This window comes from Drosophila virilis, chromosome 5, assembly GCF_030788295.1.
Source record: "Drosophila virilis strain 15010-1051.87 chromosome 5, Dvir_AGI_RSII-ME, whole genome shotgun sequence".
NCBI lineage: Eukaryota > Metazoa > Arthropoda > Insecta > Diptera > Drosophilidae > Drosophila > Drosophila virilis.
The window spans coordinates 14071135-14093109 of NC_091547.1; the positions used below are offsets into that span (position 1 = coordinate 14071135).

General features: G+C 35.2%; 3 protein-coding genes across 3 annotated transcripts; 2 read left to right on the forward strand and 1 right to left on the reverse strand.

Moving 5' to 3' along the window:
• Window positions 1-744: 744 nt before the first annotated feature.
• On the reverse strand, window positions 745-3870 carry tsr (Cofilin/actin-depolymerizing factor homolog tsr). The gene is made up of 4 exons (XM_002049972.4): window positions 3712-3870; window positions 1881-2071; window positions 1094-1199; window positions 745-1040 (listed from the first exon to the last, which is right to left on the reverse strand). Exons 1-4 carry the CDS (start codon window positions 3712-3714, stop codon window positions 894-896), a joined length of 447 nt encoding a protein of 148 aa, XP_002050008.1. The 5' UTR covers window positions 3715-3870; the 3' UTR covers window positions 745-893.
• Window positions 3871-4995: 1125 nt separating this feature from the next.
• On the forward strand, window positions 4996-10665 carry p120ctn (adherens junction protein p120). Its single transcript, XM_015174886.3, has 4 exons — window positions 4996-5147; window positions 6379-7224; window positions 7650-8206; window positions 8263-10665. Exons 2-4 carry the CDS (start codon window positions 6398-6400, stop codon window positions 9198-9200), a joined length of 2322 nt encoding a protein of 773 aa, XP_015030372.1. The 5' UTR covers window positions 4996-5147; window positions 6379-6397; the 3' UTR covers window positions 9201-10665.
• A 2593-nt stretch (window positions 10666-13258) lies between these two features.
• On the forward strand, window positions 13259-21635 carry LOC6626141 (helicase ARIP4). The gene is made up of 8 exons (XM_002049970.4): window positions 13259-13616; window positions 14948-17125; window positions 17182-17786; window positions 18251-18449; window positions 18701-19259; window positions 19500-19620; window positions 20397-20633; window positions 20768-21635. The coding sequence occupies exons 2-8, from the start codon at window positions 14967-14969 to the stop codon at window positions 21430-21432; spliced, it is 4545 nt and encodes a 1514-aa protein (XP_002050006.2). The 5' UTR covers window positions 13259-13616; window positions 14948-14966; the 3' UTR covers window positions 21433-21635.
• Window positions 21636-21975: the final 340 nt, after the last annotated feature.

Genomic DNA, 21975 nt, shown 5'->3' on the forward strand with positions numbered 1-21975 from the left:
ATTTCACAAACTTGGCGGCGTCGCGCAACATGCCGGGCCAGTAGTAGCTGTAGACTTGTCTTATTACGATTCTCCTCACGGCTTGTTTTCCATCAGTGGATCCATATTGCTATTCCAGCAACCATGTCGTTGGCCCCTGGCTACACAAAGTTTCCATGGAATATATTCCTCGTCGTTTTTAAGGTTGCCTCTTTCTTCGACTCAGTAGGTTCTCTTTTAATTGGCGCATTGCAACTCTACAGGATAATGCACCTTTTACCGGATCGGTCCGTTCTCCCTACCTGCTTATTCCGCGCCGAAGGTACACCCACATCAGAATTATGTTGGCTGCCCTCAATCGACAGAATACCTTCCTTGGGTTAACGACGTGTTGTTTTCGAGCCAAAATGTTTACATAACAAAGACTTCGTTATAAACAAAATGAGAAGCCACAGATTAGTTATATATTCCTCGTCTAACAGTTAAGTTACTCAGCTGCAAAACAAAAATAAAGTTTGTTATATCATTTTCAAATTTAAAAAACAAGTGAACATTTTTAAGTGTGTTCGAGTCCAGTTGAGGAAATATTCTTTTTTAATTACCACTTATATAATGGAGCTCGAAGCTGTATTTGGTGTTGGTAAAAAAGGGCTCAGGAAATTCCGACTAGAGCCTCCTACTTATTTTATTCTTTATTGGAAAGACACAATAATTTCGTTTTACAAATGTTTCCTATTTACAATGTAAATTAAATGATACAAATAGTTTTCATTATAATTTTCTTTATTTATACTGAAAATACAAATTATGTAGAAAATTCTCATACAAATTGGGGATCTTGACCGGATACAAATATAATCACTGATTCATGCAATTATTTAAATGCATTGCACAGAGACGTTTGTCATTGCAGCCTACTGGCGATCAGTAGCACGAAGCTTTTCCTCTACAGCCTCACGAGATGCTTCTGACAAATCAGTAGCTTGTATATACTTTTGGACCCCCACCAAAGATTTTTTTAATGCATCAAAAGAGCTAGAGTACAACATCTTCTTCTTAACCTAAAGTATATAACATATTAGTTAGTTTTTTAAAGTCAAACAATAAAAAATACCTTTGCAGTATCAGGACACCATGACATAAGGAACAACTTTTGTTTCTTTGAGCTCTCTGACGTGCCTTGGCATTGGTGCATATATTCAAAATCAAAGAGACCATATCTGAAATATAAAAACAAAAATGTTATCAAATACATATAAAAAAATGGCCCACAATGGACGGGTATACCGGGCAAATCCATATCCCAGCCACAGCAAATTGCAAATTCTTTATTTCCTAATCCTCGTTTAAAAATCAGGGCTCCGTCATAGAATCTTGCCAACCCTATAATTGTGAACTCAATTTTGCTTCGATTTATAACTGTGAACATTGCATTAGATAGGACACATCAGACAGAATTAAATCTCACCCGAAAATTCTTTTTGTTATTTGCCCTACAATTAAACCTGGATCAGGGTGTCCATCATATTCCAGAAGAACCCATACTTTACTTGTTCTTCGCGTTTAAAATAGATTCTAGGAGATTCCCCGATCCCCACGCGGAGTAGTACTCGAACAGAAGATCCCACGACCCTTCCCCACCCAATAACACCAGCAGAAATGAGCCAAACAATCGATGCTTTGAAACAATGCTAGGCTGCGCGTGTAGTAGGAATATGTGAATGGGTATATTTAGAAAGTATATTTAAGAGAGAAGCACCGATTGCACCAAACTATTTTTCCTTATGTTTATGTTTGCACGCACATGTATTTATAGATTCTTATAATTGGAATTGTATTTACTTGAGTGCTTATCCAAATATGTCAAAAATCCATTTGTGCAATTTTAACATTTAACTTACCGGCATTCTCCTGGACCACACTTCTGAATATCTTCTAGAAACTGGTCGTATTCGCTATTCCGATCTCCAACAGTTTCAACGTCGATCTGTTTTTCATCGCGAATGTAGAAAATAACATAACGGTGCTTTTTATCCTTCTTTATTTCCTCGTATGTTGTTTTGCATACATCCGACACAGTTACTCCAGAAGCCTGTCGATTATAAGAATTGACAAGAATAAGGCAAGAAGCAAAACTTATCACTGAAATTTTAAAAGCTACATACACTTGGAGATGTATTAAAGCTCAGTAATTAAGAAAAGCCTACAGAAGTTTAAGTTCTTTTTCTGGGCTTCATATTGAAAATACAAGATTTTTATATCGTTACACAAAACTATTGTATTTTTAATAGCTGATCCATTAATCCATATATTTATTAAGATTATTATTTGCTAAAGTATAAAGTTCTAAAAATGTAATTTTGGCTAAGACAAAAGGCTAAGGCTAAGTTTAGCAGATATGCTAGAATAGTAAATGTATGTATTCAATGCTAATAAAGAATAAAAATACTTATGTTTGTATATTTTCATTTATTTAATAAAAGTTCAACATCGAATACACAACTTTCTGATATTCGCCTTTTTTTGACAAAGTAAATGCACCGTTATTTTTCTGTGCAGATTAACTGTCCATCAAAGGCAAATTTCGAACCACTTTATGTACACATGTATATATTTATATATATGTATAGGTAAAGGCCTTTTGGGGTTGCAGACTTCTTGCCTTTTTTTTTGTACATTTGCGAATAATATTACCTAACGATTGATAACACGTACAAGATAGAAAAAGTAGAAAGCCCAATAAAATTTCAATCGATGGCCTGCTATATTATACATATATGTACATATGACAAATAAATATGATTTAACCGGATCCAATATTCATCCGTTTACTGAAAAACTAGTTTATGATGTACAGGGAATAACTAACAATTCCCTAGATATTCATATCCATATGAATATTTTGAATTAAACTTAGAAAAATACTAAAAAAATAAACACTTGGTTAAAAATGATTGCAAAATTTTAGCATGTGAATTACCAGTTGATATTCGTTAATATTTCCTCAATATTGAATATATGAAAGGTCAAAAGGAAATTAAGATTTTTACATATATACATACATAATTATGTACATAAAAAAATCAAATAGTAAATGCAAAAAGCAAGTTTGTGAAAATCATTAACCGGCATGCCCACACATTTCCGCATGGACATGCACATTGAAAATTGTGTATACTAAAATACTATAAAAAAATATATATATGTATATATATGCATATATAAATTTCCATACATTTGTATATATGTGTAAATATACATAAATGTACAAATAACCGAAAATAGTGATGCCTCCGATTAATATTCCGCATATTACTCAGCATACTCTGACTAATGTCTTTGTATGTAATGCATGTGTATGTATACCGATGTATCCATAAATATACAAGCATGTCTGCATGCATATACACATTCGTAAGTATACATATTTGGATTGAGTCTATATATATATATAATTATATATACATATATGTGTAGATATGAATGTGTTTAACCAGCTTATATACTTATAACGCATTGTTATATACATATTTAGGGTAACTTTTCTAGATTTATAAAAATAACTTCATATCAAATAATTATATTTTTGGTGTATGCCACCATCGCGAATATTCATGAATCATCGTATTTGCTGTACGATGTGCTAAGATATGAACGTACCTACTCATATGTATGTACTCAACAATATTTATTATAAAATTTCATCTTAAACCTAGCTCTTAAGGCCCTTACCATGTTTTCTGCAATATGCGAATACTTTTACAAAATTTATAAACCAATTGCAATGTATATATTTAAGTTTAAACAGAAATACTTCTTAGCCTTCCGACCACAACGAAAAACCGGACTAATCAATTTGGGTGGTGGTTCCAATGTATCGATTACTGCATGAGTTGCTGGACTAATCAAAGATGGGTGAATTGTATATTGTAAGTGTAACCGAAATGGTGGAAATGGAACGATATTGAAAGACATATATGCCCGGTAGTGATGGCAGTGTTGGTATGCAGTTGAAGCATTACGTTCCTAGCGTGCGTCCATACTGCATCTCTAGTTAGTGTGTTTCGTTAAACGGGCAACGATAACTCAACTGATTTTCATGAGGTTTAGCTTTTTGTTCATGGTTTGACCTCTAGATCAATTTGCCATCAATATCTGGCAACACTATTTTTGGTCAAAATTCATGTGAAAATGGTACCCTCAAATATCCCATATAGACACAGATAAAAATATTCTACCCACATAACTCGTCCAAAACTCAACTGATTTTCATGAAGTTTGGCTTTTTGTTATTGGTTTGACCTCTAGATCAATTTGCCATCAATATCTGGCAACACTATTTTTGGTCAAAATTCATGTGAAAATGGTACCCTCAAATATCCTATATAGACATAGATCAAAATTTTCCACACACATAACTCGATCAAAACTCAACTGATTTTCATGAGGTTTGGCTTTTTGTTCATGGTTTGACCTCTAAATCAATTTGCCATCAATATCTGGCAACACTATTTTTGGTCAAAATTCATGGGAAAATGGTACCCTCAAATATCCTATATAGACACAGATCAAAATTTTTCACACACATAACTCGGCCAAAACTCAACTGATTTTCATGAGGTTTGGCTTTTTGTTCATGGTTTGACCTCTAAATCAATTTGCCATCAATATCTGGCAACACTATTTTTGGTCAAAATTCATGTGAAAATGGTACCCTCAAATATCCTTAATGGATATAGGTAAAAAATGCACATCTCATAGCTCGGTCAAATCTTATCCGATTTGCACGAAGTTTGGCACCGTGCTCATGGTTTCACCACTAGATCAATTTGCATTTAAATCTGGCAACCGAACTTTACGAAAAGTTAAGAAACTTTAATATCGTATATAAGATACCAACTAACCCAATAAGCGTAAAATATGTAGTCATCAGTAGCTCAACTGCCTTGCGTGTTCCATGTCCATAAATCCGATAACGGCGCTAGTTCTATTTGAAAAGAACTGGTAAGTTGAAACACAATCGGAGTAAATAGCTCAACTCCAAGTTTGAATTAGCAGGCAAAAGAATAATATATCTGTAGTGCTGTTCGTGGAGTCTTTTGGTCGAAAATACCTCACGTCTATTTAAGTTAATATGAATGTTATCATATCTTTCTGGTATTTTTAAGGTAAGTAAAATATTATCATAAATCTCAAACTAAATGCACAAATAAATGTATCTGAAGCGAATGTAAAGTGTTCAGAAGGCACATTCGAATGTTCAAATACTTATCATTAAAAAAAAAGGGCATAATGTTGTGCCACAGATATTATACATGTAAAATGTATTGCTAGAAAGATTTGTGAACGAAATTCCGTTGGAAGTAATAAAACAGGTAAATTGTCGATGTATATTTGTGTAAATGCATTTTTATAAAGTGAACTAGTGATTTCTGCGAAAAATCAATATTTTTAGTATGTACACATAAATATTTGTCCGTATGCCTCTTTAAAGCCCCGCTTCATTAAATCTGCTGCGACAAAAAATATAAACACTTTTGCAAATATATAATAGCTTTGATTGGTAAAGTTTGTTTATTTAACGCGATAACTGTTGTTTAATCTGTGCAATAAAATGTAGACTCAATGCGAATACATATTTACATGCAACTGAAAGGGGCGTGCCCTTTTAAAATAATGTATGCATGTATGTTAAGTGCAGGAAAAATAACCAACATGCATACATACACACCTTTGCCATTATATACAAGTTTTCATAGTTAGCTTTCCATACAAAAAGTCAAGTAAATCTTATTACAAGTAAATTTATTGGCATCAACTCTGGGCTTAATATGTTTATATGTAATTGCAATTTTTTGTGCTCGTAAATTCAGCGCGATCAACAAAGAACAAAAGCTTATAATATAGGCATGGAATAAAAAGATAGGGATTTCGAGATCATTATTAGAAAATATCCTTCACACTATTTACAGAAACCTATTAAACTACAAGCTGCGCCATTTCGGCTTAGACATTGCATCTACTATGTACATACATATGTATGTATTTTGGTATTTGTTTTGGCATATATGTATGTATTTTGGTATTTATGTGGCTACGTAAGAATGCATGTACTCATGCACTTGCAGGTGAGTGCAGAGCATCTAGTCTGGGAGTGTACCGATTATATCATGGGAGTATACCGATTAGATTCAGAGAAGTATATAAAGCTTTATTAGCTTTATTGGAAAGTAAATGCCAATTTCGAAACCAGCAGAGGAAAATATTTGGGATCCCTTTACCTATAAAAAAAAGTTTTATAAAAATATACTTGCATATACATATATACATATTGTATAGCTAAAACAAAGGAAGGTTGTGCATTATATACAACAAAACAATTGTTTACTTTCGTTTCAGATTTTAGACTGCTGTTAAAATGAATCCTCAACAAAATTCAAATTTGGAGCAGTCATTGGTAACGGAAGCGGGTCATATACAGGCCCAATATTCTGCTTTTCAAAACTTTGAGCAATACACCGCTGCCGGATATACAAATGCACCATTATATATTTCAAAGCCAACTGGTATTGGAGCTATCACGCGTATAGCTCCTCATTGCTCTGCAATTGGATCTCAAAGTAAAATAGAAACAGCTCCACAAGAAGTGGCTATGCCCGGTATGGAAGGCCATACATTAGTTCCAACCGTAAGATACATACAAACACCACAGTTTGATGAAGCAGGTGATTTTGGTATACCTGTCTTACCACCGTGTGGGCTAGAACCTCATTATACAGACGAACCATCTATGCCATATGGTTATACTTCAGATGCCAATTATGGATTGCCCGGTGTAAGTGCAAATATCAAGCAATTTGCTTCGAGACCATTCGACAATAACCTTAATGGATCTGAATCAGCTATAGATTCTCAATGTAGATCTTTTGAGAGTCAAGGCGATTTCAAATTAGTACCATTTGCCACAAATTCACTTAACACTGTTCCACCCAGAGTCGCAGAGAAAGAGGATTTCATTGGTGGATCGGACAGTGATCTTTGTTCAACAATGAGATGGCGTGACCCAAACCTTTCAGAAGTAATAAGCTTTCTAAGTAATCCTAATAATGCTATAAAAGCGAATGCTGCTGCATACCTTCAACATTTATGTTATATGGATGATCCAAATAAGCAGCGTACAAGAACTCTGGGAGGAATACCACCATTAATTCGATTATTATCATATGATGCGCCAGATATTCATAAGTAAGTGCCCAAACCCAAATGAATTTTATGTTATATCCGGAGGTAAGTATATTACATTACAATCACAAATGTATATCTTAAATCCTTGTGCACATACGCTTAATAGCAAAATTCAATGCCGAAAAAGCACGACTGTCCAATTTAAATTGATTTGCCCCATAATATTTTGATCATTCAACGCACACTTGTGTTTTGTACTGGTAACTAGAGTCTAAACATAAATCTGGTCCTACAAAGTTATATTTGTTAAAGCTTGTAGCTTCTGGACTGATAAGAAAACAAAAAATTAATTTGATGAAAACCTCGTTTGTCGTATAAAGAGAAGGTTGTCATCATTCCTTTCTTATGTATTAAACATTTAATAAATGCACTACAAAACCTCGTATACTAATTATAATTTTTGTTTTTTTTTTTTTTTTTTATAGAAATGCTTGTGGGGCATTACGTAATTTATCATATGGTAGACAGAATGATGAAAATAAACGAGCAATAAAAAATGCCGGAGGAATAGAAGCTTTGGTACACCTTCTTTGCCGGTCTCAAGAAACTGAGGTAAAAGAGTTGGTAACTGGAGTTTTATGGAATATGTCTTCCTGTGAAGACATTAAACGGTCAATTATTGATGAGGCGCTGGCTGCTATAGTATGTAACGTTATTAAACCCCACTCGGGCTGGGATCCTATCTGTTGCGGGGAAACATGCTTTTCGACAGTATTTCGAAATGCGTCTGGTGTTTTGCGAAATGTCAGTTCTGCTGGAGAGCACGCACGAGAATGCCTTCGTAATTGTGAGCACTTGGTTGAATCTCTTCTCTACGTTGTTCGATCTTCCATTGAAAAAAACAACATAGGAAATAAAACAGTAGAAAACTGTGTCTGCATTCTTCGCAATCTCTCGTATAGATGCCAAGAAGTCGAAGATCCAAATTATGATAAGCATCCTTTTATTATTCAAGAAAGGGCTGTTCCGTCATCTTCAAAAGGTAACACAAGTAGTTTTTTACTAAATTTATATTAAGTTGTTATTATTTATATACAGGTGAAAATTTGGGATGCTTTGGGACAAGTAAAAAAAAGAAGGATTTGGCATTAAATGAGTCGCAACAGGACTACATATTTTCCACGGAATATTCAAAGAATTCAGGAACAACGAATAAAACAAACAAAGGATATGAGCAGTTGTGGCAACCTGAAGTGGTGCAATTTTATCTTTCCTTACTGCAAAGTTGTTCAAACCCAGAAACTCTTGAGGCCGCTGCTGGAGCAATTCAAAATTTGTCAGCTTGTTACTGGCAACCAAGCATTGATATTCGAGCTACTGTGCGCAAAGAAAAAGGGCTTCCGATACTTGTAGAACTTTTACGAATGGAAGTTGATCGTGTCGTTTGCGCTGTTGCCACAGCACTGCGCAACCTTGCTATTGACCAACGAAATAAAGAATTGATCGGCAAGTATGCTATGCGCGATTTGGTTCAAAAACTTCCGTCTGGGAATGCTCAACACGACCAAAATACATCAGATGATACCATCACAGCAGTATTGGCAACCATTAATGAAGTCATTAAAAAAAATCCAGAGTTCGCGCGTTCTCTTTTAGATGCAGGTGGTGTAGATAGACTAATGAATATAACAAGACGTAAAGAACAATATACTACGTGTGTTATAAAGTTTGCTAGTCAAGTTTTGTACACAATGTGGCAGCACCACGAACTGCGTGAAGTATATAAGAAAAATGGATGGAAGGAGCAGGATTTTGTCAATAAACACTTTGCAGCTCACAGCACCCCACCAAGCTCACCAAATAATGCAAACAATACGCTAAACAGACCAATGGCATCTCAGGGAAGAACGCGTTACGAGGATAGAACAATTCAACGTGCCCAGAATTCATCATATAGAAATAAAGATGGAACTGGAGCTGTCATGTCCAGCAACGATTCAGCATTGTTGTCAGAAATGGTTCGAAAACAATTATAAAGTGTATATTTGTTTTTTATTTTACTAGTTATATATGCTCACTATATAACTCTTAAAATAACTAAGAGGTGAAAAAATAATTGTTTTACTGGGGCTTTTTAGTGTTTCTATGGTGGTGGAGTGTATGAAAGTAAGATTTGGTTGTTACATTTTTTCTGTCAGTAGACATTTATTACATATCAATGCAAAGTAAAAGTTTTAAGTATGTGCGAAAAAGATATTTTTAAACATTTTAGAGCTGGGAATCCGAGTATTTTCTCAGTTTATTTAGAATACGTTAACACCATTAAGCTTACTTGCTATTCTCTGTAGGAACATCATAATGAAAAGAATTATTGATTAGCATGTAAAAGTAAAGTTCTGTCTGCTAAAAATATTTTTGTTGGACTCGACGAGCGCAAAAATCAAATGCCACCATACTTTTCTAATGTAGTTTAACGACGGGTAAGTTTTTCTTATACTTAGTGCAATTGTGCAAATGATTGTAACAGGAGTATATATATGACGAATAGTCGGATCAATCTGGCCGTGTCCGTTGGTCTGTGCGCAGTTCCATTTGTATAAACGCGCCAATTTTAAAGACTATATGAGTGGGGCATATGAAATCTGGGTTGCAATTGGTAGTATAAAGCATAAATCAATAAATGATTTCAGCCTTAAAATTTGCAAAGAATTAAAATGCTAAAGACAAATTTGTTATGTGGGTACAAATATATCAAAAATATGAATTTTATGATGGTGACTCCAAAATTAAATGAACCCCATTTTGTGGGTTTATCATGGAATGTGTGTTCAAGTATATCTGGGTATTTTGGGTGTCCTGTTTCGGCTATATCGCATTAAACTACATCAGAAAGTTGATTCACTTATTAATTAGTGGCCGTGTAATTGTATATAATTATTTTTATATATATATTTTTTTTTTATAATTCGATTACTTTTTCTTGAGCTGTATAAAAGACCCGTAGCCCTTAGGATTATATAAATATAAAGACCCCAAAGAACAAATTTTGTGTTTCCTAAGTTATTATAGTAAAAATTTTTGTTTCTTTTGATACTTTATAAGAATATCATGGACAAACATAATTATAAGAGGTTTGATTTATTTCAGACCAACTTTATGCATTTGCCTACAAATAAATATTAGATTTGTGTAAATTTATGTATATTTATGTATTGTTACACAATTAAAAACAGTGGGTAGGGTTTAATCTCGCAGACCGTAACGGTCATGAGAAAAAATTAACTTGAATAATTATCTATGGTTTTTCTATTAAATGAAACAAGAACAGTTATTCGGGGCTTGTCATAAAACTAAACTATAATTTTTATTTTTAATTTTTATATAAACATTAACAAATGTATATCTTTAAATCAATAGTCAAAATAAATAGTTTTCTGCGGGGCGCTGAACGTTTAATACTCGTGCCGACGCCAGATACGTAAAATTTCTACATTAATCAAATAGCAGTGTTTTTGTAAGGAAGCCTATCTCATTCGTATTACCACTAACCAAACAACATACACATTTTGTTGGTTACTAAGAACAAATAAGAGGCTGTAGTTGGAGCTTCCGACTAGCCTGCACTACGAGCTCGATTGCTTTAGCAGTAATAAAAATAAAAAATATAAATAAAAATTAGTTACCTCTCACGGTACTTTTCGCCGGCTCTACTTAACAGCCAAACCAACTAATGAAAGATAAATATATATACTGTTCTAGATGTTACATGTAAAGGTTGGGGACTAGAGTATGAGTAGAACGGATATAATGGAAGCTTCTCAGACCCCATTAAGTATATATATTTAAGGTCAGCATCAATAGATCTAAGCAAGTTCGCCTGCCCCCAAGTATGAATGCTAGGTCCTCGGAACCAATGAGGTAGCGACTTGAAATTTTAAATGTAGGTTCTCCTAGTTCATGCGCAGCACGAGATTGTTTCCGATAATCGATAGCTTGCCCCGTTTCCAAGTAATTGCTGAAAATCGATTTTGAAATCCTGTTTTTTGCGCCAATGAGTCGTAAATTATAAGAACTTGAAACACTAAATACGGATATATATATTGTCTTTTTGAGAATATACGAATATTCTACATCATAGTTAGATTTATATTTAAAAACATGTTAAGAAGCACAAATTTAAAATTTGCTTTAAGGCTTTGGCTTTAATATTGGTCCATGCCCTTCTCAGCAAATACCCACCTAAGCCTAAAGCCAGCTGGAAAGAGGCCATGTTCAAGCTAAAAAAGGAGCCCCGAAAATAAAAGAAAGGTGGTGTTCTCTCGCCCAGTATTTCTCCTCAGAAATCACTCCCAAGCAGCGTCCCCGGCCCACTGCTTCGTTCCCGGTCAGCAATCCTTTGCCAGCGTTCTGCTTGGTATTCAGTTGCTGACAACAGTCCCAACTCAGTCCGTTTGTCAGTCAGTCAGTTTAAGCAACTGATCGCCAGATTTGACAGAATGACAACGGAGGCGAATGAGATCTCTGCCTTCATCGCGCTCCATCAGATCAATGTGTTTCTTCTTACGGAGACTCACTGCTGCTCCCGTGTCTCCCCAAGAGTAACATACTCTTAACACCGCCAACCACTAATTGAAGGAGCGGCAGTTTTGATCAGGTCGCCGTTGTCATACGATCCGCTTGAGTTGTCCTGCCACTGGCTTATGCAAGTCGCTGCTATCCGATTCGGATCCGACAGAGCCAACTTTACGGCATCGAAGCCATTGTCACTGGAGAGACAACATGCAATCCAAGGGGTAGCAGCGAAGAAGAAGCCTTCTGGTCCTGAGCTCGGATCACCTTCCACTATTGTTTGAGGTAGAGAAGACTCCTGTGGGTCGTTGGCATCCGGAAAATGCTCCCGTTGCGTCCTAATTTTGACGTCTACCGGGCTGACAGAGCAGCTATGGTACTCCCACGAAAAGGTGCTTTCGATCATTTTTAACTTAATGCTCAGGCTTGATAACTTCAAGGGCAAAGCAGCTCTGTGAGGCTGCTGGTGCCAACGTAAGTAGATGATACCGCCTTCCTGGCTTTGTACGAGTTCCTACAGGCTGCAACGAACGGTGTGGAATGCTGGGTGCTAAGATTGCCGCTTTGACTGTTAATAGGCACTACGCCAGGGACTACGGTTCGATGGAGGGCCATTGAGCACAGCAATTCATTCTGCTGGGGCACATAGTTTGGACTTATGACGTAAAGTAAGTCGAACGCTGATAGCATCCAAGTACAAGACCGTATTTCACGAGACAAGAACAGCACCCCCTAAATGTAACGATGATCTGGTGATGGCGCAAGCCATTCAAAAAATGGTCTGGACTATCAAAAGTCTGAGTTATTGGTATTGTACATTTCGTGCAGTGCGACCAGTTCTCGGCACAGGATAAAATTGCGCTGCGACGCTGTCTAAGCTTTCACACTGTCGTCAAGTTTAGCGTAGTCCTAATGTTTAGTGTAGTCGTGGCCACCGTAAGACGTCCTAGATTCACAATTTATCATTAACAAACGTAAATCTTAAGCAGGCACATATAGCAAAATATTTTTTTTGTTTTTGCTCTTTATATTCATATTTTTAAATATTTAATTAAATATTATACATTTCGATCATTTTTCGCAGACATCACTAAACATAACCTCATAAACTATTGTGTATTTAATTTACAAACAGTATCCTCCACTTAGTAATACTTGGCTACACGAAAAGCTGCAGCGGAGTTTAGAGTAGTAATTGATTTGAATGGCTATATATTATATTATAATTAATTGTAATCAAGCAACATTTAATCCGGGTCGTTATCAATTAATTATAATTAAAAACTAAGATCTATGATTTTTGCACTGCCGTTGTTGTCTTAAAACGCTGCTGGCTCAGTCGATAAGTGTAGCGTAAGAAGCTCGCGCAAGCTGGGCGGAACGACCGAAAATAGTTTATTCATAAAATTCCAGTGAATATGGAAACTCTGTTTCTTAACTATAAAATACTCACATCCGATATATCGATAGTTTTCTAATCTTTGTTTGTATGTACATATGTATATGTAACTTTTTGGAATCCTGTAGATATACATATTTTTAAAGTGAAAAGGCAGATTTACTTAAAAATCTTAAATTATAACACAATAATTTGAATGCGTGAACAGTGATTGTGCTTACGCGTATGGCCATATGTGTGTATCAATATTACAACGAAAAAAGTATATGCAACCTTAAAGTTATTTGTATGCCTACAAATGCAGGTGTACTCTGAAAGTTAAATTTTACACTGACTCGCCGGCTATAAATATTTGTTGTATAAAATGTTGTAGTAGCATATGTGTATTAAAATAAAGAAACATTAATCAAGTCAAAAATATGTTCGGGAGTATCTAAAAAGTGCGTTAAAAAAAATACAGAATACTCCATTAATCGGAATTTGTGTAAGTAGTAATTAACGTTAATATTCGATGCAGACAAATCATAAAAATAAACACACACACGAACATATTAACATGTCAATAAAATACAGATGTAGTGCATTAGTTTTAATGATTATTAACTTTCAAGTTATGCGCACCCTTGGGAACACAATTTTGTTGATAATATTACAGCTAGGGATAAAAGATTAAATATATATAAGGTTTTCAGATTTTAACCACGCCCGTCTCGTTTAATAGCGTAAATATTCAATATTCGCAGTGACAGTTAATGTACAGTGTGAATTTTACTAAAATAAAATGTAATAAAATGAACCTTCACTCTCCTCTGCATTGCATGCCCAAGTCTAGTTGGTAATTGCAGACGTGCAAGAGGTATAATCCTATCGCGATTTCTAACACTACATTTTTTCACCAAAAATACGGAGAAGGTACTCAGAAAGCGTTGTGCCTAATTAATCATCAAACAGACATGGCAACAAAACGATTCTACCATATGAAATCAATTTTCATGATAAAACGAATTTGTTATAAAACCTGTATAAGGTGAACCTCTATGGAGATAGAAGTCGAAATTATACTGCACTAGAACCTGTGTTGACAATTGAAGTAAAATTAAAAAAGAAAAGGAGAACGAATGCACATCTTCGGCACGCCGAAGATTTGATACCCTTGCAGACCCAACCTTTACATAATGCTAATAGTGCTTTGCCCGCAGCTGAGCAGCACGGAAAAATAGTTAATGTCGAGTATGGTTAAGATATCTTGCAAAACAAAAAGTTGGTCATATAACTTTATTTTCGAGCGATTGTTCCTATGCAAGTTACATGATATAGTAGTCCCCTGTAAAAACTATTTTGCATAAATGTGGGCCACATAGTGAAACCTTTAAATGGCGAGTTTGGTCAAGATATCTCGATAAGCAAAAAAGTTGTTTATACAAGAACCTATTTTTCAACGAATCGTTCCTATGGTCGTCCGATCCAGCTGGTTTCGACATATGAACTGCGTGCAACAGAAAGTGGGACTTCTGCAAAGTTGCATGAATAATATTGCCAGATAAACTAATCTAGAGGTCAAACCATGAACAAAAAACCAAGCCTTCTGAAAACGACCTTCTCCTGGTGATCTCTGGGAAATTCTTTGAGCGAATACATTTGTTTATGACTAATATAATAATAAAAATTTAAAGATAAGTTTCGAGAAAGTCAATTTTTACTTTGTTTTACTTGCTGGGCTAGTTTTACTGCGACTACAACCAAATATGTGTACATTTATATTTTAATAATTGAATTATTCTAATGAAACTTATTTACTTTATTTTTAATATCTAGATAAAAGAAAAACCATAATATGGAGGATGAAAATCAGCCAATGGTTCCGGTTCCAACAATAATTAAAAATGAAGAAATACAGAATGCATGTTCGAGCTCAAATGCTATTAATTATGAATCACCTATAATGTTGTTAAGTGATTCAGATGTGACTTCAACCAAACAAGCTTTCGATCCTAGGGAGAGAATTAGTGAAATGTCCACAGTATTAAACTCTAACATTAATGATGAATGTGTCACTGCATCAGCATCAAATGATTTGAAACAAACTTCAGTTGTTTCACCCCATGGACATAAACGTAAAAATGCGGTATCGAAGGATGAAAGTACAAGCAATAAAAAAGGCTTGATGACAACAGCCGAAGAAAAAAAAACGAATTATCTCAGGAGAAATATAAGAGATGTGATGAATGAAAACAATTTAGATACAACAACTCTAGCGGCTCAAAGAGAGGAGTCCGAACGTTTAGCTCGAGTTGCCGGACAGCAAAAATCAATGCGTGAAATAAGAAAACAAGAAGTTCACAAAAATATTTTTCGCATTTTAAATTTTGAGGACTCAAATCAAGTTAACTGTGGCTCCCAACCAACCCCCCCTTTTATGAATACTAGTAATAGTGTTGGCCTACCCGACGATGACTTGGCTTCAGTAACTTGTGATGAATCAAATAGTAGTTTAAGTTGCAGTATTGAGGATGTACTAGATAAAGAAACTTGTACCGAACCCTCAAATGAAGTAGTTACAATTGACGATAGTTCAGATGACGATTGTATATTACTGTCGGAAGAAGAGGATGATTTGATTGAAAGTGACGATGCAACAAACAGTGGCATGCATGTCAAAGATCTGTATAATATTCCTGATGAAAATGGCCGTGTAGTTGTAAATATTGCGCATCCTGAAGGAGAAGAAACATTGTATTTAGCTCCTCAGATAGCTAAAGTTATAAAACCCCATCAAATTGGCGGAGTACGATTTTTATATGACAATATAATTGAATCTACACGAAGATTTAAAAAATCGAGCGGATTTGGATGTATACTTGCGCATTCAATGGGACTAGGCAAAACTCTACAAGTTGTTTCCTTCTGTGATATATTTTTAAGGCACACATCCGCAAAGACGGTTTTATGCGTAATGCCAATTAATACATTACAAAATTGGTTAAGTGAATTTAACATGTGGATTCCTCGCCAATCTGCAGATTTAAACGTGCGTCCCCGAAATTTTGACATTTTTGTACTAAACGATCAACAAAAGAACCTTACTGCTCGAGCAAAGGTTATTTTAAATTGGGTGCACAAAGGGGGGGTACTTTTGATCGGATATGAATTATTCCGATTATTGGCATTAAAACTAGTTTCTACACGTAAGAAAAGAGGCAACAAAAACTCGCAAATAAATGATATGCACGATTCTAGCAAAGATCTAATGAATTTGGTGTATGAAGCTTTGGTAAAACCTGGACCGGATTTAGTAATTTGCGATGAAGGCCACCGAATAAAAAATTCCCATGCTGGTATATCCCTTGCCTTAAAGCAAATACGAACTCGTCGACGTATAGTTTTAACCGGATATCCCTTGCAAAACAACTTGTTGGAATACTGGTGTATGGTGGATTTTGTACGACCTAATTATTTGGGAACAAGAACAGAGTTTTGTAACATGTTTGAGAGACCTATACAAAATGGTCAATGTGTGGACTCAACACCGGATGATATAAAGCTAATGAGATACAGGGCTCACGTTCTTCATTCTCTACTTTTGGGTTTTGTTCAACGGCGCTCACATACTGTGTTACAATGCACTCTGCCACCAAAATTAGAATATGTTATTCTGGTTCGAATGACTCCATTTCAACGGAAACTTTACGATACCTTTATGACCGATGTGGTGAGAAAAAAAGCATTTCCTAATCCATTAAAAGCATTTGCTGTGTGTTGTAAGATTTGGAATCATCCGGATGTTTTATATAACTTTCTTAAAAAATGTGAGACTGATTTAGATTTAGAAATTGAAATAGAAGAATCTACTAAGAGCACTACAAGCCCAGTCATCGATTCAAATTTTTGCGCAACCGATAAAGTTGAACCAATAATCGCTCAACAAACTAAGAATGGAGCCTATGACCGTGTACCTTCAAGCTCGGATATAAATAAAATCTACTCTAATAAAAGGTAATTTATTCATAACCAAGTTTTAATAGTCTTATTAACATAATTCTGGTTTTCAGTTGTGGCAATTACTGTACGGACAAAGAGGATCAACTTAATTTTGGAACTTACAGCTCCGAAGGGAAAGGCAATTATTGGTTGGATTCCAGTATACCGTCTAAACCGAGTTATATTGAAGTTATAAAACAAACTGATTCGAGCATGGCAAAAGAATTTGAAACTATTACTGGCTCCTCCGAAATAGTCGACCTTGATACAAATGAAATAAAAACAGTTGAAAGGAATATTCACCCAACTCCACTTAATCAACAGCAAAATGTTGAAGGAGCTAAAATAAATTCAAGTGAAAATAACAATTCAAGTAAACAGAGCATTGGCAATATAATAAATGACACAAATAGAAAAACAATTAAGCCTAAAAGAAATGAAGAGTTTTCATGCTCTTGGGCGCTGGACATTATGAAAAACTACATATCTGGTCAAATATCAAGTTCACCAAAAATGGAAATATTTTTCTGCATCATGAAAGAGAGCATATTTCAAGGTGATCGAATATTGTTATTCAGCCAAAGCCTGTTGACATTAAATCTAATTGAAGGGTTCCTTAAATCAAGTTATGTACCATGCAGTACAAACTTTTGGATGCGAAACAGTTCTTATTTTCGTAAGTATTACATCACAATTTTTTTATTATTTATTAGAGTAAGTTCAAAGTATATTATTTAAAATTGTAATTTAATGTGGAAAATTCCACCCGAAACCTTAGAAAACTTGAGAAAGGTCATTGTATAGAACTTTTTTTTTGACGATCAATTCGTTTTAAATATGTTTTTACATTTTGCGGAAAATCCATCCCTACTCCGTGAAAATGGGTGTCAAAGATTTGGTGGATTGAGTTTCGGGATCAACTTTATTTTCACGCCTACTAAGTCCAGTGCTGAACACGGCTGTGCTTGCTAATTTAGTAAGAATTTAAAGAGGTCCAGAATTTACCTTGAGATTCTAGGTATTACGCTTAACGGGTCAAGAAAATTACTTGTCAAAGAATATAGAATATGTATCTTTAAGTTATATATAGCTTAAAATTAATAACAAATAAAACATTACCTAATTTTTTTATATTTTAAGGCTTAGATGGCTCGACTTCATCGCAAGAAAGAGAAAGGCTCGTCAATGAATTTAACGCAAATCGTAATATTAAACTGTTCCTAATCTCTACAAGAGCGGGATCCTTGGGTATTAACTTGACTGGCGCCAATCGAGTTATAATATTTGATGCCAGTTGGAATCCTTGCCATGACACTCAAGCAGTATACAGAATTTATAGGTAAGTAATTTGTTTGCAGCAGACCTTGGATCACATTGAAAAAAAAGGGACATTCGTGAAAAAATAATGAAAATGAAATGAAAAAAAAAATCCTATCAACATCGGACTCCAATATCACATAAGTCGGTTGAAAAAAAGTATACTTTTATACACACAAGTTGGAATGGGCAATAAACATATTATCATATTATATATATATTATTATATATTATATATATTATTAAACAGTATAAATACAATTTGTATTGCAGGTATGGGCAAACAAAGCCGTGTTATGTGTACAGAATTGTAATGGATAAATGCCTAGAAAAAAAAATATATGACAGACAAATTAAAAAGCAAGGAATGTCTGATAGAATTGTTGATGAGTGCAATCCGGAGGCGCATTTGTCTATGAGAGATATAACAAATCTGTGTCACGATTACAGCTCAGATGGTGATCCTATTGACAGTGACGGTCAGAAGTCTAATGAACCAACTACTCAAAATAATGATATCGATAAGCTTTCTACGGCAGATAAAAAAAAAGATGAAAAATTTCTTCCAACAACGAGTCATATGGATCCAATTGTTAATAAAATTGTTGAATTCCATGCGAACTGTATAACAAGAGATCCTTTTCTGCATGAAAGCTTATTAGTTGATCAAAAAGATAGGAAGCTATCACAAGCTGAAAAAAGACAGGCCCATAGAAGCTATGAACTTGAAAAGAAAGCGTCTGTTAATCAAAAATTTGCATACGCCTCAGGAAAAATGCAGTACAAAATTTTAAACTCTGATGGTACTATTATCACGCGACCAGTGGCTTCGGTAAGTATTCAATCAAAATATTGATCATATAAAGAAAATAGCTATAATACATTGAAATAAATAACCACAGCATATTTAACTGTTTCGAAAAGCCTCAATTCAATAAGCCGTACTTATTAAGAAGTCTAAGATATGCTATAATGTCGACCATTTTTGATCAGCTTGGCTATTGCCGTCTTTCTTCAATTAAAAATAATACTAAATCAGTCTGTTTTATTTTTTTTTTTTTTACATTTTTAGATAAAACCGATACAGACCAAAAAAAATAACCCTGTTAGTGGAGGTCGATCGACCCGTTGGATACCTGCCGAAGTGTGGCAAAGACAAGGAATGACTGCTCAAGAAATGACGTTACCCCTTGGTAAGTAAAGTCTTAAAGCATATTATATTGTCAAAAAATAAGTTTTCTATGCATTGTGGTGGGCGGAATATACAGATTTCACAATTCAGAGTACTTCAGAACTGACATGTTAACTGCATGTTGTGTGGGGCGTTTCGTCTGTCGTAGATGGAGGAAGTCCTTGAACGATCTTTTAAAGCCTCCTGACCGCACACTTCCCAACGAGGTCTCTTGCTACCCGGTTGCAGTGTCACTGCAAGCGTTCGTCGTACCGGCTGACGAATGCTCCGACGTACTTGGCTGTCTATGGTCGCCATTGTGAGGTAGAATTTCTAACCTACCAAGTCGGCGCCACTGTAAACTGACCATTTGCAGCGAAGCGGCAATGGCTATGTGCCTGGGGTGGAAAACTCATCTAGGTCATCCGGGAGGCCAATCCGAATGGCGTGAACCGTTCTGTGACGAACGGCGAAGGTGTGAGTTTTTTCTTCGTCTGTAAGGCAGTATTTTCCATTATGGCGAAGAAGAGGACCGAATCTCCACTCTTGACGCTTCAGACCTGCTGTGTGTTTTTTGTAGATCACTCAGTCTAGTTTTCTATCTATCATCAGACCCACTTTGCTGACTCCAGTATGAAAAGCTAGCCCATTGAGTGTTGTGGGCTTAGGGGAGGCATTTACACCCAGTATTACAATTTGTTCATGAATGAGGACAATTCATTCAAGTTCTTATATTACAATACATTTTTTTATATTTAATCTTATTGTTAAATGTCTCGAATTCAATTCCTTTTTCAGATGTTGTCATACCTACTAATTCATCGGAAAAATCGAATATAATACTCAAGGCCGGCCAAAGAGTTATGGTGTTAAAATCAGCGAAAGGAATATATATGCAATTAGATAGTGGAAAAATTATCGCAATCAGAACAACATCCAAGCGCGCAGATGAAGAAAAAACCAACAAAGAAGACGTTATTGACATAACATCAGACTGCGATACGGATGTTGCAAAACCTACAACGCCAGAGCAAGGTAAGAATGTAATCCTTGTCTACATTATTATATAAAAGAGTTTGTCTTGACTATACAACTGATAATGATTGGTGATCAACGCTAAGACTAGCTAAGACTTCATAATTATATTATATATTTTTCTTTGATTTCAGAGAAACCCGTGGAAACATCAACTGCGCGAAAAACAAATGATGTCAATAACACGGAGTGTTTACCAGTCGAACCGTCTGATCCACCCTTAACTAGAACAGGCGTCTTAGATGATCTACAGCAAAATAAAACTCAAATTTTGCAAAATAATAATGAAATTGAAAGTTTAAACAGCATGCCAGCAAGTCTGCACCAGATGCATAATGACTTGGAGTACCATAAGCAGCAACCGTACAAGCATGAAGCACAGTTACCTATTGTCGAACCTTATAGTAGTTCTGCTAATATTCAGTCGAGTGCAATACATCAACCGCCTGTAGCTTCTAATAACGATTTGCCGGAAGAATCATATTTTTCAAGTAAAAATGTTCCACACACGTTCACACCCCAATATTATAATTACTACGACAATAAGAATACACCCTCAACAGCCAACTATCACATTAATAATTATGCCCCTTATGGACATTTTAATTTCGCTCCCTACCATTCCAATTTCCATTCACCTGCTGGGTATAGCGGTAGTTCCGGATCATATATTAACTCAAATGTCTTTCCTAGACAACCCTGGAATTCAGTTGGAAGCCACCAATCAAATAACGAATCAATTCGTCAACAACAATATATGGGAAGTCCTTATTCAATTAACGAATGGTCTTCTCAATAATCAAAGTAATTTAGTTATAGTTTTTTCTTTAAATTACTTTTGACTTATTTATTTATTAGGCTAGAAAAATCTCTGAAAAGTAGCGGTAAATACCAAATAAGAACAGATTGTCATTCCACACAGCTAAAATGTATATCCACTAAATAAACTTAGTAAATATATATGTAAATAAAGTCTATTACTTGAGTGTTGAAGCTATAATATCTATTGTGACTATTGTGACTACCTGACACACCTAAAGGACTAAATCCCTGCAAAGTGCGCACGGAAGCTGCCCGGAAATATGTATGCTTTTTTGCTTTCAGTACCCCCTTTATATTGCTGCAGCTTTACAGAATGTTGTAGCTATTAAAATTGGCGATTTTTAATTAGGCAGTTGAATGTTAAGATCATTATTGCACCTTGTGGGTATGCAATGAAAATTGTATTCACAAAAATTTATGTTCCTCTACCTGCTGGACATTTCTGTTCGCCTGGTAGATCAGCTGAATTTAGATTTTAAAATGAGAGCTTACGGCCGGGACCCACTGCAATTGTTATTTT